Below are 25,850 nucleotides of genomic sequence, written 5' to 3'. Positions count from 1 at the left end.
TTAGCCTGTGCAGTCAGGAATTTATTTAAAATAGACATCCTGTAAACAAAAAAAAAATAAGCGGAAAGTTTAGTTCCCGTTTAGCCTGTGCGGACAACACAGGCTAATATGGGACTTCACTTTACGCACATGTATAACCCTTTCAGTGCTGAAACCGAATTTTGAAGGCCTTTGCAAACAGTTTGGATCCAGATGAGACGCCACAGAACGTGGCGTCTCATCAGGATCCAAACTGTTTGCTATTGTGATAGTATTCTTTGAAAAAAAAATCGAAGAAAATGCTAATTTTAGAAATTCAGCAGACGACATTTTAGCAGACGACAAATTTCCCAGCATGAAAAGGGATAAAATTCGTATGATACCTACTCTGAGGACCCGGATGGTGTCGTTCGATGAGATCAGTCGGGACATTTTGACTGCGGTTTCTGCGTTAAGGCGATTGCCACTAACGTCCAGCTCTAGCAGGGAGCTGTTGGACGCCATCGCCTCTCCGACCGCCGCACCTCCTTCCGGTCCGAACCCGTTCCAACTTATGTTGCAGGACTTAAGTCGCACATTCTCCTACACGAAAACAATGAAGGCAAATAAAATGGCTGAACGAGTTTTTAATTCAATTATGGAATGTTATGGTTTTGTATGGAGTTAATGTATTGTGTGATACAAGTTGTTTCGCAAAAAGCGTGCTTGTAATAAATCCACAACATACTGGTATACAATTTTGAGTTCTGGCGGGATTCTTGTTTTTGTGGTTCGAGTGATGCTATAACATCCACTGCAGACAAACCACTTCACTTGAACGTCTTTAATCGCCTTTAATCGTCAAGTATATGCGCTATAATCATTTTCGCCTTTTATCAAACAAAGAAACCAAACCTCATTATATATAGGTTTCACATATAGTTCAAACCACACAATATCAGGTGACGCAATGCAATCTCATCTTCATAAATAATGTACATGCTTTACCCCAATGCCTTTTGCGACAGCAATTGCACCTTTCCCGCGTATGTGATTCCAGCTGAGGTCCAGTACCTCCAGTATATCATTGGAACCTGGAAGCAAATATGCAATCGAGCTTCGCACTGGAAAACGGAGTTAAATGCATGTGCAGTCAATACAGGCATATCAGGAACGACACTTTAAGCATTTTAACTAGATTTCCGATGAGAAAATATTTCCTTTAAACGTAAAATACCATAAAAGCATAAAGTGAAGTCGCTGCTTAGCCTGTGCGGGCTGCACATGCTAAGATTGGACAACACTTTACGCACGTGTATTACTCCGTTTTCCCAGCGGCTCAACAATAACTTATATAAACCATATTCTCAATCAGATAATGTCGCCCAACGTTATTGGTAGTTCTTGTTATCTTGATGACATAATGGTATAAACACTCATTAAGTAGATGCATTTTAAAGTTAAGAGCAGAGTTGTGATCAAATGTTGACAGTATTTCCATAAACAGTTCCACCTTTCAAATAAGGTTATTTTTAATCAATCTGTCTCTGTATTTCTACATAAATGTACATGCAACATATTATGAAATATAGTACATATCCTCTAACACTTAAAGAATTTAAACACAAAATGTGCAACATTTTTTTAATAATATACATTGATGCATTAAGAGTGTTGACAATACTTGAACTTACTAATGGCGGGTCCAAGTATTTCGCCCGCTTCTGTTCCGAACTGGTTACGGGAAAGATGGAGTTCCTTGAGGTATTTGGCGTGCTTCAAAATATAGGAAATGACATTTGTGTGGAAAAATATCTATCAATACAAATTGATTGGTAGATATTTGGACGGGGGAGGTAACTCAAAACAGGAAAGGTTTCCATGGCGATTGGAAAGTTAAAACATTACACTTCGTTAAGGAAAACAACTCTTTTTTTGGTAACTTAACTGTAGGTGTTGTTGTTGTTGTTCCAAAAGCGTTGTATATCATTATTTAAACGTATTTAACGTCATTTTAAACAAAATAGACATCATATTGCTTTAACATCGATGTGTATTTAGTACTTATATAAAAGTTATTTAACAAATGCAAGTTAAGTAACATGAAACCCAGTTTGAATTGATATTCTCACTCACTTCTGTTAAACAATCAGCAAATATCACGGCGTCTTTATCTTGGAAATTATTTCCTGGAATGACATAAAAATACATTCCATGATTCATAAAAGTGATACGCATTTAATTTCATTTACATTTTCAAAAAACGATTAAGGTCAAAACACGTAAATTTTTATGAAACAACAAACACAATGACACTGGTTTAATATGTGCGTAGTTTGATACTTTTTGCTAAATTTTAAAGATACCAAATATACTGTCAGCTCATGGAACTAAATTAAAATGACATAGGGCCAGATAAAACAGACTATTCTATGGAACAGACATACCTTAAATGTATCAATGTATTACCTCTTTTTTGCAATATATAAGCCAAAATATTGTTTGTACATGCGGTCATTCCGGATAAGCCTTCGCCTTCTTCACATACCTATCTGGGACGGCACTTTACACATATGCATTACCGGGTAAGCCAAGTTTTTTTTTTCAGAACGAGGCTCATATAAACATTCCCAAGTGATGCAACGTGAATACCCAAAGTTCCTTACCTGAGAGATCGAGTACCCGGAGCCCAGCGTTCACAGACAACATCTTGCACATGCACTCTGCCCCTACAGAGCCAAGTCTGTTGTCAGAGAGGACCTACCAACAAATTACACATTTATATATATCTGGTGATCCTAAATTATGCATTGAAACACCAATATTCGTCTTGGTATTCAATATTACCTTGCACTCATTCGTTTGCACTGCGTAAGTGGTACTTTTGTTCTAAATATACCATTGCCATGAAATATTTTATACTCTTTGATATTCTTACACTGCACGGTTAAATATAGTGTCGTATCCGATTAGCCTGTGCAGTCCACACAGACTAATCAGGGACGACAATTTCCACATAGGCTGGATTTTCGTTAAAAAGAGACTTTTCTTAAAACGAAACATACCATAAAAGCGGACTGTACATGCTAATCTCGTGAAATATTATTTATTTGTTTATTTTATTTGTATGTTGTTGTTGTTTTTTGTGTTATTTGTTTGTGTGTTTGTTTTTGTGTTTTGTGTTTTTTTTGGTTGTTGTTGTTCTTGCTGTGTTTTTGTTGTTGTTGTGTTGTTTTTTTGGGGGGAGGGGGATAACAGCGACAGTATTTCGGGCACATCACGACGGTTTGCTCAACCGAATCCTGACAGGCAAACCTGTATCTATCTACAAATTATTCATCACAAACCTCGGTACTCGCACAAAATGTAAAGCAGTGAGAAAGCACAACATCATGATACTTACTAATTCTGTGATGTAGTCGTTCTCCTCCAGCATTCGCGCCATGGCGAGGCCCCCCTCCCCCTCGATCCAGTTACCTTGGAGATTTAATTTCTCCAGCGTTATATTGTCCTGAAAAAAGAACCATTTACTTGTCAGGTTCTATTTCCTGAAAGATGTACCATGTTCTGATCAAACGTTCATACCGAGTCTCACGAAGATCTACATATAATAAAATCACGAACGCGTGAGTTGCACAAAGCGTGAAATATAAATAAAGACAGAAAGATATCAACAACGTGACATTATATTGTAACATGTTTTTTTTTTGTTTTTTTTTTTTAAATAAGAAAACTTTATTTACCTCGCCAATAGGTATGTGTAGGTCGAGGCCATCCTACTCCATACCTTACAAAAATTATGTGTTAGTAGCAATTAAATACAGACTGTGTTAGTATACAACTAAATGATTTGCACGTTTATAAACAGCGGATGCAAGTTTATTATATTGTAACATAACAAGAAGATCAGTCTTGATACATTCAGAAGACGTGTATAATGTGAACCTACTATCAAAACCGTTACAAATTGTGAGACATACTGATCCACAACCTAAATAAGTATAACAGATAAACGAAACCATGGTCATTTGTATCCCATCCTCCTTTCGAAGAAGGCGTTATATAGCAGTGTTACTGTCCGTCTGTATGTCGTTTGAAACTTCATGCCTCAGCCAAAACTTTGAAATATACCAGTATTGATGACTGTAAAATAACTTGAAAAGAATAAATCATCATAAGACGACGTGTCGCGTATAAAACACTTCTCCCCACCAAAAACATCAAGGGCTCGTTAAGAGGTCAAAGGTAAAAGATGTTCATTAAAGATTGACAATTCCTGTCTCGGCCATAACTTTCCTACATATTAATGGGGATTTCCAATAACTTGGCGATTAAACAATTATTAGACGACTAGTCACATTAAAAACGTGTTTCTATTCTTTAAAGTTCAAGGTCACGCAAAGAGGCAACTTTTGCAATCGGCCAGAAAACAGCTTGTGTGGACGTTAACTTGGTGATTAATCATAAAATTTTCAAAATACCGTGTCCTACCACAGATGCCCGTCAACAGGAGATTGCAGGTTGCGTGTGTAACGTGCCTTCTTACCTCAAACGTCAAGGTCAAAAGTCAATGTTAGCAACAAAAAACAGCTTAAAATTCTTGTCTTAATGATAACAATGTGTCGCATGGGACACTCGTCTCTGTACCCTCACTATCAAACGCATAGTTACAAGTGATATTTGACCATAGGACATATTGATTTTTATTGATTTTGACATAAGCATTCGTGCCATATTTACACATATCTTTTTCATATTTAACTATTCAATTTTTATAATAATGACGATATAACCACGAAACTATCTAGCGTGACAAAAGGCATATTCGCACTCAACGGAAAGTAGTTGTGTAACGTCCACGAACCCTAAGCACCAGAGCGATGGCCTTAGCGGCGCTGGCACCCAGACCGTGAAATCTCATCGTAATCTCGTGGTCCGTGATGTGACGTTTGAGGTACGAGACGGGAACCAGTCCCATCCGGCTGCACACCTTTTCGTAGTAGCTGCGGCCCGTAGGGTCGTGGTTCCGGACCTCTTTCATTACTTCATCTACAATATGTTAACCCATTTCCACTCAGATACTTATTTTGACGAATTATAGTCACTGAGAGATATCAAATCAATTAAAGACTTTTTTTAATAGATTCATGTTTTAAAGTCTTCATGTCCAATCCTAATATACTAATGAGCAGCAAACAGCGTAACACCTGAACAGACTGCGAGTAATTCCCAGGCTGTTTTGGTTTTATGCTGTTTGAACAAGTCATTACAACTTTGCATCAGATCGGGGAAGGTTTATTTGTTAATTCTTCACATCCATTGTTTGCCTTTTGAGCTATCTCATATTACTTCATCTAAATATGTCGATCTTCAAATGCTTTACGTCAATTGTGGCCTTTTTGTGCTAAAATAACTTGACTTTACTTTATTTAAAATCGTGTTTCTATTTGCCAGTGAAAGTTAGAATAAGCCATCAGCAATATATTGTCTTTGAATGCTATGTTTATTTTCGATGTTTCCATGCATATATGATTAGGCACGATTATCATCTGTTAAAACTGCGCCTTTCTGGTAAAGGCGTTCTCAACAAAAATTGTGAACTATTTAAAAAATGTTTTTGTATTGGATAATATTACCTGATTTTTATTTACAAGCATACATATGTTGATTATATAGCAGTCGTAATAGAGTATGAGCAGTTGCACATATTCTAATATTTAATAACAATTCTAACTGCACACCTACATGTCTACGTCCCCGGTTTTCAGTGCAAAGTATTGTGTACAATATAATATGTTGAATATTAGTTCTTATCGTTAGTTTCATAATAATACGAGTATCAATGTAAAATACTAAAACTGAACTACATAGACTACTAACTTAAATCTGTGTGACTATACGTTATACCAATACATATTCAATGTGTGCAGCAAATAAAGTTGCCAGTTTATGCGGAAAGTGTCGTCCCTGATACGCATGTGGGGACTGCACATGCATTAAACCCTCTTTTCACAGAGCTCGACTCAAATATATATTGACTCAAAGGCAGATCTATCAAGGTATCAAGGAACATTTACTCGTATCTGGAATTGTTGTGTCATCGGTTTAAACTTAAAAGATGTACGAAGTTTGTGTTTTGAGCCGCGTTCGAAGAAAACTGGCAATAATGCATGTTCTCAAGGTTTCGTCCCAGATTAGCCTGTGCAATTCCACAGGTGAATCAGGTACAACACTTTCCGCGTAAACTGGATGTGCGCTAAAAAGAGACTGACTTTAAGCGAAAAATACTATAAATGCGAAAAATGTCGTCCCTGATCAGGAATTTTAAGCATTAAAAATTTAAAATTATGCCCAGTTTTTAACGAACGAGGCTTATATATTATGAACATTTTTTCCAAATCCAATCATCGGTGTCTAAGAACAGGATATTCATATATGCCAACCCGCCTCCTGACGGCCATGTGTTTAACGAATCAAAGAAATTTGGTAGAGTAACCGTTAAAACTCTTTTTTACATATATTTTGAAACAAAATTGAAATATCGATATGTTTGAGATTTGATTTCCATAGCCATCATAAATTTAAATCATTTTTTATAATAAGAGTTCTTTGGACAACCACCCCGGAAATGTCCTGCAATGTTTGGTAAAAATCAACTGAGTGGTTTCAGAGACGTTATGTGAAGGAAATATTGACGCCAGACGCTGCGCGTTGACTACCCAATAAGCTCACCTTTGCAGTTCTTCCCCAGATGAGATAAAAAGAAAAAGAAAACTTATAGTCCAATACTGTCGGTGCTGACAATAATACAGTTTAAACACAAAATATACAATGGTACCTAAGCATACAAAGAAAGAAACAATAACATTCGACATTATATACATGCATTATAAATCTAAAAGATGTCTACAAAAGTATATTGATGTACGAGTTCAAAAGGTCTGTCTATATATTGAAGGCAACAACGACTCAAATCTAATTAATATTACGCAGAGAAATAGGATCTACAAATATGTTATACTAAAGTCCTCAAATGTTATGCAACTCATAAATAATAGTGAATCAATAATCTCATCATTAAGATAAAAAAAGTAAGACAACAAAAATGGATATTATAAAAGCCCAATAAAGAAATCGCCAAAATAATGTCTACAAAAAAATAATTAATTAAAAAACAACACAAACAACGCAACACTTATAATAAACAAAATAACAAAACTAATAACAAAACTAAAATATAAAAAAAAATGTTTACCAGGACGGATGCAATTTAATAATTTCTACATAAAGAAACAAGGAAAAGCCTCCAGCTCGTTATATTTGTATGTCGTACTGTCATGCAAAGAATGTACCGGTACCTTTATTTTTCCTCCGATGCCCCTTTCGTATTATATCTGTTTAATAAAGACAATTTGAACAAACACAAGTACAAATTGATTGAGTTTTCAACGGCATCAATACTAGTCAATAGCCAATTGAATTCATCGACATTAGTAACTACAACTTGCTGAACAAATTGAATAAACATTTATATTTTCGTAATCTGAAATAATTCATTCAATATATAAATATAATTTATAGTAGTAGCCATTGAAAAGATGACCATAAGTATCTAAATCAACGTACAAATTAGTTATCCATGCATGATAAGACAAATAAGCATGTGTACCTACATCAGCTGTACATTTAAAAGCAAAATAAAATGAACTTAAAAAATAAAAATGTTCTTCAATGTTATGAAAGAAACAAAACGTTGTAGAAAAAAATATAACGAACCTATCAAAATCTACATAAGTCCTACGTCACACACTTACTAAAGCTACACAGTAACATGGCTTACAATTCACAAGAACATGTACGGGTACAACAGAAACATTTCGAACAAAGACCAAACTATCTACTTGAAAACTGTTGACCCGCCAGATCAATCGTAGATTATAATAGTTCGAACGACTTATACTTTGTGTTGATTTTTTTTATAAAGTATTTGTAAAAAAGGAGAAATGTGCGTAATTGGTGGTCGTTTATAGACTTAAAAAGGAATTCAGTGCCAAGAATATAAAATGATTATTAAAATGTCAAAAACATGAATCTAGATGCCAATGGTAACTACCATACATAACCCATGATATGCACTCAATACGAGAAAGTAAATATGAGTATTTAATTCGTGAGTAACTACTGACCAGAAATGGAGATCCTGCAAGTCCATTTCTAATTTAAGGGTAAGTTCTTTATGTACGAAAGAAAGTTATTCATAATTACTTTACATATAATAAAAAGTCAGCATTGTGATTGATTGATGACAGGTACATCTAAAAGGTGTGGTCAAATATAACATTAATCAATATTGTTTTTAGAAGATAAATACATAAACACTTCACTATCATACAAGTACACATAGCTCGTTAAAACGTATATTAATATAGGTTGATTCTGTCATGACATGACAATATATAATGTATTGACATTGCAAACTATATTCCAAACCCAACTTTTGAATTGCATATTCACAGTTATTGGCAATTTAAATTAGTTAAATATTAATCCTTTGTCTTAGCTAAATCCGCTTATGTCATCATTGAATGCGCAACCAATTATAATTAAAAGATCTCACGGCGGATCAAACGTGGCCTTATGAAGTTTGAACTAGGATACAACACTATATTGCTATGCACACACACTGTATCACTACAACACACAGAATAACCCAGGATGAAAGTTGCAAATGCTTACTCTTTTTGTCTGAAACAAAATTAAAATCACATTGGTGAGATTGCATTTAATGAAATATTTAACAGCAATATAATGTTATCGCTATTTGAATGCAAATGTTTTGCTCTTCTAAATGATGCCTCAAAATGAAGAATATACTATCACTATGTAAATAAAACTATAACTGCCACTCACAGTCGTGTCTAGAATACCCACGCATGCCACATCCCCAAAAGGCATTGGCGTTTCAGTTTTAAAAACTGGTTCTTGCAACAAAGCAAGCGTCCTACCTAAGAAGTTTGATATTGATACCATGATTTTGCTGTCGAGATATGCATAAGACACAATTACAACATGAACATTAAACCGGGCAATAACTGTTAAATTATGGAAGCAGGAGTTATGGTTCTTATGCACTGCAATTCTTCTCACCTATTTATACCTACACTAAGCTCAAAGCTGGAAAATCTTGTCAAGATACGTTGTGGTTAAACAGATTAAAAAAATAAAAGAAAATATTTATTAAAAAATAAGGAAACAAGCAGTATGGCTCTTGAATTTTTCACAACTTCTAAAACGATGTGCCTATCTTGGAAGTATCTCTTATATTTTTTAAGATTTTCTTCGATATCAATACAAAAATATGCTAAAGGCAATAACTGTAAAAGAATGGAACCAAGAGTTTAAGTTCTTGTGCACTGCGCTTTTCAACCGACATATTAAGTTGTATGTTGAACCTCACCGAGATTCTCCGGGAAAATCTGTAATGGTGTTATGTATATAAAAAAACTCTAAGTTGAAAAGGGGACATAATTTAAGAAATGGTTCACGTAGGATGATATCATAAAAATCGCATATGCACAGCTTCATGTAACGAGGAACGATTCCTGCATGTCAAAATGATACCAGTAGAATGCTTACTTAGTATCGCGGGGTGTGGTATTACGAGGCATGAATGGTTATAAAAAAATAACTTGTTATTGCTATTGAAGCATGTGTTTATAAAAGAAAAAAACATGTTTATATAGTGAACACTGTTTATACTATTTTACTGTATCTAATACCGAGCTAACAAAAACTAAGTAAAATGCATAAAAGTGGAAACCATAAACGCTAACAATACAACGTGTTGATGCTTTTGTAGTTAATCATGGTTAAAGTGGTTGCAATTAGAAAACGCGAGGATTACTGAACACGTTTTTATATAAAAAGAGGGAATAAAACCTGAATAACAGTCTTTTTGATTTTAACTCATCTAAATGACGTATGCGTATCGACGTAGTATAAGTACAACTTACTGCATACTGTAAACACATTTATGTTATATATTTATGCACGTGATTCTTAGACTTCAAAAGAATAAACATATAGTGTGTCTTATACTATAATTAAATAAAGTGTTTGTTTCGCTTCGCTTACGTCCTTTTAAATTGAAATTAACGTAGTACAACAGAATGCTATAATTGTTCAATTTTAAATAGCGTCGGCATTTTTTTCATATCAAGCATAAGATACAATTACACAACATTATATCAACTATGCGGAATATTTCGATACGTGTAAATTGCAAAGGGCCTTTTCAAGTTTACCGTACGTTTTTGTATACTTTTGGTCGCTGACAGTTTAAATTCGTTTGTTTTTATTTTATTGTTGGAATCAAAGATACGTGAAAACATATCGTCACTAATTTTTGATCACTTTTATTTTTTAATGAATGAATTTCTCTGACATCTACCATGTTATTTATAAAGTAAAATAATTATTAAATTAGTCTTTATCGACCGACCTTTTAAATCTTGTCTTTTAGTGACTTTGAAGAGGCCCCGTGCAAGTCAATAACTCTTGCATGCAAGCTTACACAATACACAATAAATATAATTGCTTCAGAAACGAGTGAGCTTTCCAGGATATTAAAAAAACTGTAACATAGAGAAAATACGTGACTTCGAAAATTGAAAGCAATAGAAAGAATGGTCAATATACACCAGAAAAATACTGTGTACCGATGGCTTACCTTTAGGTTCTACAAAGCAACAGTGAAAAGCATTAATGTAACTTGGTAGTAAATTTTAGCAAGCATATGTATAATTTTTTTTACAGAAAGACCACGCACAAAATATCTTTGACATTGCGAGTTAAGACTTAATATAACTGTGTTTTACAAGCAATATGTACATATTTGTCAACTGTGTAAAGCAATGCACTTTTTGTGAACAAATCGCAGCATGGGCAAAGCGTTGAATGTCCTTTTTAAGCGTTAGAGCAAATCGCAGACTAGCACAAAATGGGTTATGGCGCTATACTGTACAATTAGATTCGCGCACTCTATTGGAATAATTACCGTTTCAAAATATTTCTTATAGAACTCTTTATTTATTTATTTTCCGAAGGTAACTCATTAAGACAACACATTGATACAAAGTCACGCAAACAGTTTAACAATGGCAATCTTATTTTCAATGAGGCTTTTAAACAACTATGGTATGTATAATGCATTTCTACATTATAATGCAAACATGTAGACTTTGACGGACATAAGAGTACTGTAACAGTGTAATAGAAGTGTTATAAAAAGCAAGTATATTATATGACTTCTCTTATATTATTAATTTCTCTTCCAATATTGAAATGGTCTCAAGGAAGAAATATTTAATAACAGAAAGTGTTTAAGAATATAAATGTATTGTAAATTACATTTTCCCATATGCACACACTCTAACGCACGCACGCACACACGCACACCTATACACACACACACACACTTATACAATTACCAGATCTTAATTAACACGACCAAAAACAATAACAAAAAGTTAACAAAAACAGCCGCGTACATTATTGTAAAAAGTCAGAGTTTAAAAACGTGGAATACATTTTTCTTGAAATAGTTTACGATTGACAGAAGCGGCTGATGTACACAAATATTATAATTACAGAAAACAATATTCATGACCAGTGTTGTTCACAATAGGATATGAAATTACTCAACTGTTATGAAGAATAGCCTTCATCTCCTTGCTATATAAATAGTTGAAAAGGCAATATGTATATTTGTTAGCAGAAATTAAATCTACAGTAATCATTATGACACGTATGGAGGAGTATTTGACTTTTGATTAAGAGGGAAACAGAAAAATGTTACTACGCGTGAGACTCATTTTGTGCCTCGAAGAGGAAATATTTCTTAAGCCTATGTTTGAGAGTGGTGAGAGTGAGAGATTGGCGAATTCTAACCGGTATGTGGTTCCATATTTCCATACCAGAGTATGATGTTTAAATAATTATTTATGAAGTGAATCCTTTTTTATTACAATGAACGTTTCTTTCCTGGTCTATTTATTCATTTGGTAAAAAAAACGGGAAAAAAGATCGAGCAAAAGAGTGCAAACATTTTATGTATGGAAGCATTACTTAAAAATAAACAATGCAGAATTGCGCGAAGATGGCTCTTTATTTGTCAATGAACTTTTTTTTTCATACTAAATTTAATATCCATTTGTCATGTGCAGAAAGCAAGAGCCATGCATAAATATATCATCTCTTGTGCATACCGAATTGTATGAATCAAAGTCTATATACTTTTTTAGTTGTTTTTTTTGCGGACCGACAAACGGAACGGGTAAAACAAGGAAGGACCGGATAGACAAAAGCCTCATATATATTCAAATGTGTGTACCAATTTTATAATTCTATCTAATGCAGTTTTTGTGTTATAACCCAATACCTAATTTATATCGTTATAACGCTATGAAGTTGTGTTCTATTTTTAACAGTGACCTTGACTTTGATATCTGGCGTCTTCCAAGCCTCTCCAGTACTTTCTGACGATAGCGTATTCCAAATTTTGCGGGCGGACAGACAGGCGTGAGGAGGAACAGACGGACGCATGGACAGATAGGTAAGATTCTTGGTGCAACAAAATGAGACAATACACGAGTATAATTATTGAAATATTATTTACAAAATAGAATATCATGTTTCCATAGTAGGTATAGGCGTTTGGCCTTTGAAAAAAAAAGATTGTTCGAAATATAGATCATTTGTCAGTGCTTTCAATTACCGGATCAACTCAATAATTGTGTTCTGTCTTTGATATTAATTCTGCCTGACCAGCTCCTTCGCAAATTGCACGCGAGAACAATTGTAGACAAAAGAATAGACGGAAACTTAAATTGGTGTGTGAAACTTAAGTGGTGCTTGAAGCTTGGATCCTTCAAGCGACGTCAAATGTCAATACGTATGGTTCAAAAAGCAAACATTACTTGGTCCCGATTTGTTTATATTGATTTCGAGAGACCAATAAATTCACTATCGGTAGTCGATTTTATGTTTGTAATTCGCCTACTTGAAACTGTATGTCACCCACTTGAGATTGATACGTTTGATCTATGTTTGTTTGGTTTTTAAGTTTAAAGCATCTCATTGAATATTGTTGAAAACAAGGCACATTTGTTTTCATATGGTTGTTTTTTCTTGTTACAAACAACGCGTTCAGATTTCTGCATTTTTATTCAGGACGAGTCATGAATTTGTTTGTATTCCTTTAATTAATGCATTAACAAAATGTTCACGTGAACAGATTTTCTAGAGCGCGATTTTATTTTATCAAACACATAGCACGGGCTTTGCTAATTACGAAGAAAAGCTGGTCCATAATCGTCAATAATTAAATTCCAAAAAATCATATGCATCAGTTTAAATATTTGAATATAATGAGTAAACATATTGGTGAATCAAGTTAAATAGAACCGTAATTGACTAGTTGACATGTTGGCTTAATGGAAGTCAAAGATCTTAACCGAAGATTAGACGAATGAAAGACTTTATTCATTAATTAATTTCAGTATACCGTTTAAACGATCAATACTATTTAACCGGGAATACGAGTTTAATTTTAATAGATTAATCATACAGATTGACGATTCTTATCAAGTTTACAGCTGTTATTAATCATCATTTCACGCGAATATGAAAGTAATATCCTCCCACAAAATATGATTATTTATTTGGCGTGATTTTATAAAAGGATTTATAAATATCCTGATTTAGACAAGAACGCCAGGCTGTTGTAAAAAGACCATAATCTTAAATATTCTCAGCAATGTAATACGTTTTTTGAATACATTGATTTTTGTTGCATTTTTATAATTTCATATCTTCGAGAAAACCTTTGAAATACTAGCGTTAACATATGTTAAGGATAATAACGGAATAACTATTAAACACTACACTCATTGTATAATATGGACTTAAAAGTTTCTAAAAAAAATATTTCACATAAACCAATGTATGTAAAATGTAAGCTGGCAAATATAACCAATCATAGCATTTCAAACATACACGCGCGTATTTTATTACTAAAATAAATTCAAATGATGTTTAACGTCTACCGGTACTTAAAAAAAGTGAATAATGAGAATTAATCAATGTACAATCATGTATATTCTTCGGATTGAAATTTCGTGATATATTTTTTTTCCGTAAACACGTAATTTCGTTGATTTCCGATTTTGCAAAAGTCTGGAATTCTGTCATTCCAATGTGTTAGTGTTTAGCTTTGTGATCTCTTAACCCACGAAATCAACGAAAATGAATGTCCCATGAATAACAATGATTTTACAGTATTAAATACACATTCTCTATAATAATGCGTTAATACCATCAAATAATAATTCGTTTACGAATACGTATATAAGACTAATGATTTTAAGAGTGTCTCTGTAAGATGTCTCTGTCTTTAAGCCCTCATTCGAGCAAACCCGTATCAGACTTGAGAATAAAGAATATACCATACAAGAATGATGAAAATATGTCACACAGGTGACCATTTAATCTCAACATTTTCGAACTTTGCTGCGAACATTAGAAATCGAATTAGAAGTTTAACACAATAGAATCGTGCGAACATAATAATTTGAAAAATATTCTTTATTCACAGTACTCGGTCGGAATTTCAATTGTGAATACGCTACCCGCTTACCTTCAATTTCCAGATCGGTGTCCCAGTCCTCGTCGGCTTCCACCGTCTCTATGGTAACCTGTCGGTATTCCTGCTCTATATCCGACCCTTCATCGGGATCGGCGTCACCCTCCACAAGTTCCTGTTCTTTCAGTTCCGTTATCAGTATATCCGGTTCGTGAGGTACCCGTTCGTCGTCGGAAACTTCGGGAGAACGCGAATCGCCGCTGCCGTCTTTGTTTGCTGGCGTTCGCACGAGCATAGCACGTGTCATCGTTGAGGGCATGCGTGACACCGACGGTGCCCGATCGCCCTCGATGATTTCCGACCGTCTTCCGGAGTCGTCCATGATGTCAATTTGGACGCGCTTCCCCTGGTGGCTTTCCTCCGATCGCTCCAGTAGATACTCCTCCTGAACTGACTCGAGAAAACTCGTTTGAGGCTCCCCCTGTACACAACACATGGGCAAATGATAGAATTCATCGAACTATATAAGAGGCTTACTCTGGAAAAACGTGGCTTAATGCATGTGTGTAAAGTCTCGTCCTTTGTTAGCATGTGCAGATTCTGGCTACGAAGATACATCCTTTAAACTAAATATACCATTAAAACGGAGAGTTTCGTCCCTGATTAATCTATGAGGACTGCATATGCTTATCTGGGACTACACTTTACGCACATGCATTAAGCCCCATTTTCCCACAACGAGGCTCATAGAAAGTATGCCCGTATTATTGATCACCGGGTACTCATGATGCAAAATTCCGCCTGTTTCTTACTTCGTGTATATTTTATAAAAAAACAAACAAACAGATAGTATAAAAGTAAGCAGAAATGCATACAATAATTTATTATCCTGTTATAATTTAAACACAAACATTTTATCTTTGTACAATGTATTTATATTTCGCAAACATGTTTTTACAGTATATGTAGAACTCGTAAACATTTCATATGTACAAGCAATGTGACAATTTCTTTAAAAAAAATACTTACTTTTTATCGTTAAAAATCTATCCGATTTGTGAATTTCCTTTTAAAAGCGTGAAAACAATTAGTTTTATAACCGTGCTCATACCTCGCCAACAAAAGGTAATATAGGAAATCGAGAGCAATCATACACTTAACAAAAATTCGGTCGCCGTTAAACTTGACGACGTCTTTAAGTTTTGAGACAATCTTTTAACTGATTCATATATATTTAATTTTCCTTATGACAAGTATAGGATTGTGCAAATTACAGGATCGATTTTTTGCAATACAAAAGCTGTAAAGGCATGAATTAGCTATAAAAACAGAGAAAACGGAATAAGTGAAGCCAGACAAACAGGCGAAGCCATTGAGAATGAAGAAAAAATTGCAAATCTAAAGAAAAGAAATATTTCAATTGTTTTTTAAGTATAATAATGGCCTGTGTATATTTTCTTAAATCAAGAATACGGTTCCTGGTGTTCTAATTCTGAAAACAAATATCTACACAACAATAACCGAAACCCGAGTTTGTATTAAAGTTAAACGTTATTTTAATTTGGTTATGGCTAGTATTTCAATATTAAAAATAATGTAGTATAATTCAATTGTGGTAAGAGAAAACATTATCGTGTGTTTTTTTTTCTGTTCATAAGCATTTTTCTGAAATAATAAACCATATTAATGCATTATCATTTTACATAATATATTATGAACTTACGAAATTTATTTACACCTCTACCATCGTCCAACTGTTAAACAATCATCTTGTAAAGTATGAGGTAGATTGCGTGCTTCTGCTTTTTCATAGTGCATGTTAACGCACTAAATTCAATAAAACAAAGAACACAAACCACACCCACACATGCCCGAAAAAAAGATAACCTGAGGAAAAAACACATGCTCGAAAACAACAACACAAAACCCGCATACACAGGCTCGAAAACAAACAGCACAGGTCACACCAACACATGCACGGACATAAATATCAAGACTTCAGCAGTATTTTATAAATAAGAACGATATTTTGTAATTTTATTTGTTCGTTAGTATTATGCATGTAATAATTAACCAAACTAGTTTAAAAAAAACATAGTTTGTGTTATATTTATAGGTATATATAACTGAAAGCACTTATAAGAAAACACTTATCTAAATAAACGTATACTATTTATATATACCATATGGCAAATACGACAAATCGCACACATTTTGGGCATCCAGCGTCGAATGATTATGACCATGATTAGGTACAGTCGAAGCACTTCATTCATATTTAAGAAATAATTTTGGATAAAGCATTATAGCATGTTATTATTTGTTATCAAGAGCGGCAGCAGATATAGGGTGAATTATGCGTGCTTATTGTTCATTCGTAGACGAAAATGTACATGAATCGCGCTCTTCCCTCACTCTGCCATTAACACTTGACGTAAATAATACAACCATTGACAGCATTCCTGAGATCTTAGACACATTCAACACACGTTTTACTAATATATCCGATTTGATCACCAAAACTAAATTTAAACCATATTATTATAAAAATTTCAAAACATATCTCAATGATAAACTCAAAACACATTTATTTGAAATTGCACCAATAACAGTATTCGAGGTCCGTAAAATAATCGACTGTTTAAAAAACAATAAAGCACCTGGCCTTCACAATATCGGTCCTGATATACTCAAACATTGTGGAGATACTATTGTCGGCTCAATAACATCAATAATAAATTAGAGCATTCAAAGTGGATTTTTTCCGGACAGGCTTAAGAATGCATATATATTGCCTGTGCATAAAGAATCAGATAAAAATGACCTTAACAACTATAGACCCATTTCCATACTCCCTACTATTTCTAAGATATTTGAAAGACACATTTCAAATCAAATCAAGTCATTTCTTGAAAAACATCAATTGTTGCATACTTTTCAGTCTGGCTTTCGTCCAAATCATTCTTGTCAGTCATCACTGATTCGACTTATAGATTCTTGACTACAAAACATAGATTCTGGACAAATTGTAGGGTCAGTATACCTTGACCTCAGAAAAGTCTTTGACTTAGTAGATCATGATATTTTACTTAAAAAACTTTCTATGTACCATTTCTCTGAGAGTGTGCTTACCTTGATGCAGTCGTACCTATCTAACAAACAACAATGCGTCAAAGTCGGAACGCAGAAACCATCTTTTCAAACTATAAAAGCCGGGGTACAGCAAGGATCTATTCTCGGCCCTCTTCTCTTCCTTATATATATGTCGTTTTTCCTTCAAAATGGAGCGCTAGATCTTTATGCAGATGACTCTACCTTACATGTAGCTGATGTTGACATTAAAATCATTCAAAGTACTTTGCAAAATGGCTTAGATATAATAACAAATTGGTGCTCTTTTAACAATATGTTAATACATCCAAACAAAACTAAATGCATGATATTATCCAGTGCTAATAAGTCTTCAAACACCTTATTACTTAAAATCAACAACATTGTTATTAAACAAGTTGAATATCATAATTTACTTGGTATAACTGTTGACAAACATCTCACTTGGCAACTGCATATAAATAACGTCTGTCGAAAGCTCAACTCAAAGCTAGCCTTATTAAAACGTATTAAACCCTATCTAAATTATGAAACAATGAAGTTGTTTTACAATTCATACATCTTGTCACATATGGACTATTGTACAATATGGTGCTCAGCCACAAGATCAAATTTAAAGAAGGTAATTTCGATACAGAAACGAGCTGCAAAAAAAAATGAATAAGCCGTTTTCCTCTCCTTCAATTCCGATTTTCAATAAACTGGGCTGGTTGTCATTTGAAAATAGGTGTAAATTTCTTGTTGGGACTATAGTGTACAAAGTTTTAGATGGCTCAATGCCTACTTATTTTGATGACGTTATTTTTGTATCGAATAACAATTCATACTCTCTTAGGTACACCACCCACAACGATTTATCATCTGTTGCATTTAAAACGAATTACGGAAAGCGTACTTTTTCCTGTTGTGCGAGAAATGTATGGAACTTTATTCCGAACAATATAAGACAAGCACCTACAATTATTTCCTTTAAACGGCACTTTAAAAATCATTTGCTACAAACGCAAAACTTGTTTTGAGATTGTGGATTGTTTGGATTAAAATACCGCTTTTGGGTATTTTTATTCTTCTTCTTTATGCTTTGTGATTGTCTGTTGTTATGAAAGAATGAAATAACCGTTATTATTGTTATTATTTATTATTATTATTATTATTATTATTATTATTATTATTTGTATAAGTATTATTATTTTCATTAAATATTGTAATTATTTTAAGGCTGATTGCAGTATGCGAGACATAGTTAAGTGATATTTACATATACTGTGATTTTAAAGACCACATTGTAAAAAATAAATGTTATTTCTTAATGTGTAATCTTCGTGAAATAAAGTTATTATTATTATTATTATTAGAAAACGGGTTTAATGCATGTGCGTAAAGTGTCGTCCTTGATAAGCCAGCGCACAGGCTAATCAGGGACGACACTTTCTGCCTGAACTGGATTTCGTCAAGAAGAGCCTTCCTTAAACAAACACTAAAATAAAAATGGAAAGTGTTCTGTGCGGAGTGGACAGGCTTATCTGGGACGACACTTTACGTACATGCATTCAACCCCGTTTTCGCAGAGCGCGATTCATATACATTATCGTCTATAAATGAGCAACATGCACGGATACTTAACTCTATTTCTGCTGCCGCTCTTAAGAACAAATCAAACAATATGAAAATGCTCAGCCAGCATCCAGGGAAAGGGAGTTCGGCAGAGGACAAGAGCTTTATTTGACGGCAAAATATGGTAAATATAATATAGAGAACATATTTACATAAAATATGTAATACAACGGTGTTTTAATAACTACAGACTCTATGGAGAAAAAAACCTACACCAAAACAAAATATTCAAGAAGAAACATGGCAAAACTGGGCGTAATTCACGTTCACTTCACTTCACTTCCAAGACCAGCCTGTGCAATCAGCATAAATACGCTAAAAAGGAAAAGTTCTGTCCTAGAGCGGACTTGCAGTTCACAGGCTGATTCTCGGACGTCGCGTTACGCCGATTGTTTAAGCCCAATTTTAGCCCCATGGTGAGTACTATAACAAAGAGATGCGATGTTACAACGAATCAAGAGCGCCAAACCAGCCACCACAGGTCGCAATGTTTCGATATACTCACCAACAAAGATATATCCGTGTTCTCCCGGCTATCGGGCTGAAAACGCCGGAAATCCTATACGAAAGCACAGATACAAGCGTTTGTAATATTTAGACAGGCGTCAAAACTATCGGTAAGCGCCTATTCCCCACTACTACAAATACAAGTGTATGTTTGTGTTTCATTATTATTTTATTGTTCTCTCAATGTGGATTTCACATTATTCTAAGCCAGTACATTTCTAAACTACAGTATTTTATAACATTCGTCTAATTAGATTGCAGTATTTTAAAACCCGATGCATAATGAGATCACGATTTAAAGTCTTTTGTGTATACAATTGATTTTATTGCAATATTTTAACAATCATGTCAATTTGAAAAAAAAAGAAAAACAAAAATATGATGAAAGTGACAAAGACAATAGAATGCACAAGCAAAAAAAACAATGTCTTTTTCGAATCCATCTCTATATTTTAAAGGGGCCTTTTCACAGATTTTGGCATGTTTTGAAGTTTGTCATTAAATGTTATATATTGATAAATGTTAACATTGGATCTAAAAAGCTCCAGTAAAAAAAAAAGGAAACCTCAGCAGGGCTCGAACCACTGACCCCTGGAGTCTTGGAGTAAAAACTTTATCAATTAGACCACTCGGCCATCCTGTCAAGAATGTATAACAGACGTATTTTATGCTTCATGTACAAGCAATCTTCGTAGTTTCGCAAAATATAAAAACAACAGAACTCTCCAAATTTTTCAATCGTTTCGCGTTGCAACGCTTTATAATTTTCGGGTTTTTAAATCGTCGAAAGATGCATAAAATGGCTATATTATAGCATGGTTAATGTTCAGTATTACTGTTTCCTCACAAATATCATAACTAAAACGAAAATTTGCGAATCTGAAACAACTTTTTTTAAATTTTGTCAATTTACCAAAACGTGAAAAGGCCCCTTTAAAATAAAATGATGATAAATTACCTTTCTAGAGATCTATGATCGACATTGTATCTTACCAGTCAACCTGTATTAATATTTTACTCTGCCGTTATCTTTTTACATGTTTTATGTTTCAAACGTTTCATGATCGGTTATTATTGTAACAGTTTGAGTAGATCAGTTTATACAGATATAAAGGAGTTACCTATTTCAGTTGTCAGGTTATTGCAATCACGACAATGTCAATCGTAATTGTTCCTCAGTAGCCGAAATTCCAAACTCAAAATCCGAACTTATAAGCATTAAAAGTATCCCCAAGTAACGGCCAATCACATGATGAAATTGTGTTTTCAAATTGTAACTCAAAATCAACGCTCGAATTGCAAGCATTTCGTTATTTGTCCAGTATAACACAATGCATACAATAAATGTGACATGTTTGCGTTCGATAATCTAGAGAATCTAGGATTGTTCGTGTTTTAAATGCGAAATTGTATTATGACAGATGATTTCTATTAGCCCGATATTGCCACTTCAATGTGGATAATGGACGAAATCTGTGGGTCTCGAAATGAAGGTAAACATTCTTTCATCTGTAATAATAACTCTGAACGCCATAATGGTTGATGAAATGCCAATATGGTCGATAAATATTTGATCAACTGTAAGTTCAAAATTGTCAACATGAGAAAACATGAGGTGGACTTAGAAAAGCTGAATGATAAAATCACAAGAATGAACAACAATGTTGCAAACATGATATTATTACCAACCGATTTAAGAAAATACCCTGGGAACAAATAAGTTTTTATCCCATTTATGCCTAGCGTCTAGAAAAAGGGCCTTGGCAAACAGCGTAGACTCAGATGAGACGCCGCATGATGCGGCGTCTCATCAGGGTCTGCGCTGTTTGCTTAAAGGAATTTCTGTAAGAAATATTCTAAATATAGACATAAATATACTAGACATCCCTAATTTTGGAAATAAATTGATCCAATTTAGAAGGATAGGAGAGTCCACCAGGCATAAATGGGTAAAATGACACTGAGAATAGTTTACGTGAAATGACTCTCAAACACACTGGTTATGCAAATGATAACTGGAATAGCTAAGTTGTGAAATTAAACTGAAAACAACATACTTGAGCCGCGCTCTGTGAAAAGGGGGTTTAATGCATGTGTCTAAACTTGATTTTTCCTCAGCTGTGACTATCTTGAAACGAAAAATATCATAAAAGCGGAAAGTGTCGTCCCTGATTAGCCTGTGCGGACTGCATAGGCTAATCTGGGACGACACTTTACGCACATGCTTTAAACCACATTTTCTCAGAGCGCGGCTCACTTGTTAAATGGCAAAATCTGGTCATACCCGCGAATGACGCTGGGAAAATATATTGGTTGTCAGTTTGGGCTATAACAATCGGTATTTTACAATTTGTAACGTAAAAATGTAAAACTTTAAATGCATAAAATTAAATTCGTTAAAAGAATCTGGGTATAATTTGTTCTAGTAAGTTACCAATCTTTCTGCGCTAACAGCGTTATTAGTATTTTTTACAACGTTTAATCTGTCGGAAATCAAAGACATGTTCATTGGCTAGGTTTCCAATGTATGCATAGGTCTTTAAAGCTATTGTGAAAGCTAGCAGTCGAAAATATAAACCAGTTAAATAATGGGTTTCAAATAGATCTAATATTTGCTCTAGAAAAGAAGTTCAGTGAAAAATTAAGTGTTCCGATGCTCTCTGACTGTTTCCTTTCATTCTCAGATTGAACGATATGTTCCAAAATACTGTGATTAGTTCCCACCGCAGATATATCTATGTTTATTTAAGATCGCTAACTCGATAACACATATACGCTACATTTGTACCTTTACAAACAATACTAGTCTCAAGTGAGATTATTAGTAGATAGATAATAGTTCAAATTGATTTTTGTTCTAATGATTATCGGGTCTTTACTGCATTCAAAAAGCGCAGTTGATAGCCTGTCGTCGTTTGTTTCATAAATTATAGGTCACGTGAATATGTGTTTTATCAACGTCGGCGACAAATTCGACAGACTTAACATTTGCACCACCGAATAATCAATGTTTATATTAGTTACTCGAAACTCATGGGTTTTCCACAAATTTACATCATGTATAAATCAACTGTTCTTATTCCACGGGGTTATGTATTGTCATTAAATTGTGCGTCAACATGGAAACATTGACTCTAGTTTATATATTTATGCATTATAAATTGTGCGAGGAACGAATCCGTTGCATTGCAAATATAAAAAAGTAAATTATTGCTTTGAGTCTTTACATATTTTGAATTCACCGAGACATTTTCAAATAGCATGCAGTTTGTCTATTAAGTCTATAACTGATTTGACAAAAATATGCCTTTCAGTTTTTAATCCTTGGTCAACGAAGAGGTAAGCCCGCGCTGTAAAATGCAGTTATTCATTCAAATCTATATAATGAAAAATTGAACATATTTAAATGAAATAACGCAGTATGTTCGCACAATCAATCAGTCCCTCCTGGCGTTATTGCCACGTACGGTAGCTACAGAGTTTCTGACAAATAGAAATATTGCGTCTGGTGGCAACAAACGTTATGGCTGTCCATTTAACCCATTTATGCCTAGCGTCTAGAAAAAAGGCCTTGGCAAACAGCGTAGACCCAGATGAGACGCCGCATAATGCGGCGTCTCATCAGGGTCTGCGCTGTTTGCTTAAAGGAATTTCTGTAAGAAAAATTCTAAATATAGAAATAAATGTACTAGACATCCCTTATTTTGGAAATAAATTGATCCAATTTAGAAGGATGGGAGAGTCCACTAGGCATAAATGGGTTAAAATAGTTCGAATAGTTAGATTAAGCGGATTGAAATTGGACATATTCAACCGCTGTGTCAATAAAATGAGTCGCGTTCTGAGAAAACTGGACACGATGCTTATGCGTAAAGTGTCTTTCCATATTAGCCTGTGCAGTCCGCACAGGCTAATCAGGGACGACACTTTCCGCTTTTATGGTATTATTAGTTTCAAGAAAGTCCCTTCTTACCGAAAATCAAATATAGGCGGAAAGTGTCGTCCCTGATTAGCCTGTGCGGACTGCACAGGCTAATCTGGGATGACACGTTACGCATATGCATTACGCCCAGTTTTATCAGAACGCGGCTCAAATGTATGTGCCTCTGTGATATTTGCGTTTATATTTAATTGCGCACGTGGAGAAACATGCTCTACTTAAAAGTGAACCAAGCACACGCCTTTTTTTATTATGCAAATGATTTAAGTGAATTGAATGTTTCAAAAGGTATACATATTCATGTATGGAAATTTTAGCTGTGAAATCGCTCAGTTCATTCTTATTTCACCACCAGTGAAAAAATGACAGAATAATTGTGTATGAATTATGTGATGCTTTAAAAAAGAACGTTCGATGACCAAAATATGCTCGTTGACGTATGGAACTATCCGCCCATAGCATACAGCCTTCTTCGTATGATATTTCGGCCATTCTATTGAAACGTTAACAGTGGTTAGACCCATAACAATATTATTTCAATTTATATAAGTGTAATCCCTTTAAAAACTTTATACTTACAGACGGTGGATACAAGCCCTACCGATGATTGCGTTCTTTAACCAACTCACGGCTTAAACTCTAATTCGTCTAGCGTTTAAAGATCAAAGACATATATGCAAAAATATACACATGATCAATTTTTATACTGACCTTTATTAGATTTTAACTATACGTCGAAATGAGGTCCTTACAGCATTGGCGACATACTGTCCAAGATTTTAAAAAAAGCTGAGAGATAAAGCACTAAATATGTTATAATTGCCAATGATATGTTACCTACCTTTTTAACAGTAAAGACTTTTATGGGGTTTTCAAAGTAATTTTGGAATCATCTTAGGGGAGAAAAATACACACACACACCGCTCCCTTCTCACACTCACATTTAATAGGCTCACCTCTTCATGTTTATAAACATTAAGTTTAGTTTAGAGAGATTTGCATTTAGCAATATTGGCATTCCAAAAAGAGGGAATCAGCAGATGACAGATAACATCACACATATGAATATTAAAACTGTATCATTCTGAACGCCGTACCTTCGGGGTGGCGGTGCCACTCGACGATTCGTCATCCATCCGGAGAACCTGTCTCTCCGTACCTATACCCACTGACGTCATTGCTATCGTCACAAGTGAAACGCCTGAGCACGACGACGAATATCACGTAAAGTGGTTAATTAAAGCGTGAATCTTAGTATATCCGTATTCGTCTCCAACAAACACTGCGCATGGCACCGATTTAGATTCCGTAACCTAGTGAATCAGGAGTTACAATTGTCAACACTAGATATTAAAATCAGAAGATGTTATACAAATTTCAATATCATGAAACTACGTTATCCACGATGTCAATTAGACAGCATTGCACTTAAAGTCGGTGATATCTCGAGTATCGACCTTATACAAAACAAAAAATACCACAAGAGCACCGCTGTATCGTTTAGGCGCTATATCAATAGTACACGAGATATTAAGTTTCCTCGCATATAGACGTGTTGTATGGTCGCGTCAAGGCTATTTGCCTAATAGAAGATTATTTAAGAATTTACTTAAGCCCAGCCGGGCGGCATTACTACCCGTCAATGCAGATCGATACAAATTAATAGCGAAATACGGGCACAAATCCGTCTTAACTCGCCGTGTATGAAGAACATTTTAATACGGTAACACGTTCAATACATTTCAGTCAATGGTCCATAATAATGTCATTTTGTGAGATTAAATATTAAAAAAAATGATGGTATCTGTAATCAAATGAAACTCGCAAAACAGCCGTGAAAGGACTGGACTTATGAATGAAAAGTACACAACGAACTACAGACAAATAATGTATGATACAACTAAAATTAATAATTGTAATCATTGGTACTCACATCGCTGCATTTCACAGCGACTTATTTTGTAATGTATTCCAAAATATGTATGAACACACGAATGTCGATTTGGATAATTGGAGTCCAAGCGGAAATTATCAGAAAAATACTTGGTGCGTTTTCCATACATAAAATATAACATTTGA

At 34.4% G+C, this 25,850-nt stretch overlaps 1 protein-coding gene across 3 annotated transcripts in view; it reads right to left on the bottom strand.

Annotated features, from left to right (window-relative positions):
• Positions 1-25,322, bottom strand: part of LOC127875267 (leucine-rich repeat-containing protein 74B-like) — a 30,834-nt gene extending 5,512 nt beyond the window's left edge. Inside the window, exons 1-10 of one of the 3 annotated variants that reach the window (XM_052420214.1) lie at positions 24,869-25,322; positions 19,830-19,883; positions 14,654-15,080; positions 4,823-5,007; positions 3,362-3,469; positions 2,625-2,718; positions 2,095-2,147; positions 1,653-1,734; positions 967-1,052; positions 367-561 (exon numbers count right to left, since the gene is read on the bottom strand). In XM_052420214.1, the coding sequence (XP_052276174.1) occupies positions 367-561; positions 967-1,052; positions 1,653-1,734; positions 2,095-2,147; positions 2,625-2,718; positions 3,362-3,469; positions 4,823-5,007; positions 14,654-15,080; positions 19,830-19,883; positions 24,869-24,949 (1,365 nt within the window). In that variant the 5' untranslated portion in view covers positions 24,950-25,322. Of the gene's footprint in view, positions 1-366; positions 562-966; positions 1,053-1,652; positions 1,735-2,094; positions 2,148-2,624; positions 2,719-3,361; positions 3,470-4,822; positions 5,008-14,653; positions 15,081-19,829; positions 19,884-20,952; positions 21,208-24,868 lie in introns of those variants that run through there. The other 2 variants (XM_052420216.1, XM_052420215.1) reach the window with 2 other exon arrangements.
• Positions 25,323-25,850: the final 528 nt, after the last annotated feature.

This window comes from Dreissena polymorpha, chromosome 3 (genome assembly GCF_020536995.1).
Source record: "Dreissena polymorpha isolate Duluth1 chromosome 3, UMN_Dpol_1.0, whole genome shotgun sequence".
Lineage (NCBI taxonomy): Eukaryota > Metazoa > Mollusca > Bivalvia > Myida > Dreissenidae > Dreissena > Dreissena polymorpha.
Note: the sequence above shows the minus strand (reverse complement) of the source record. Positions and strands in the feature narration are given on the sequence as shown.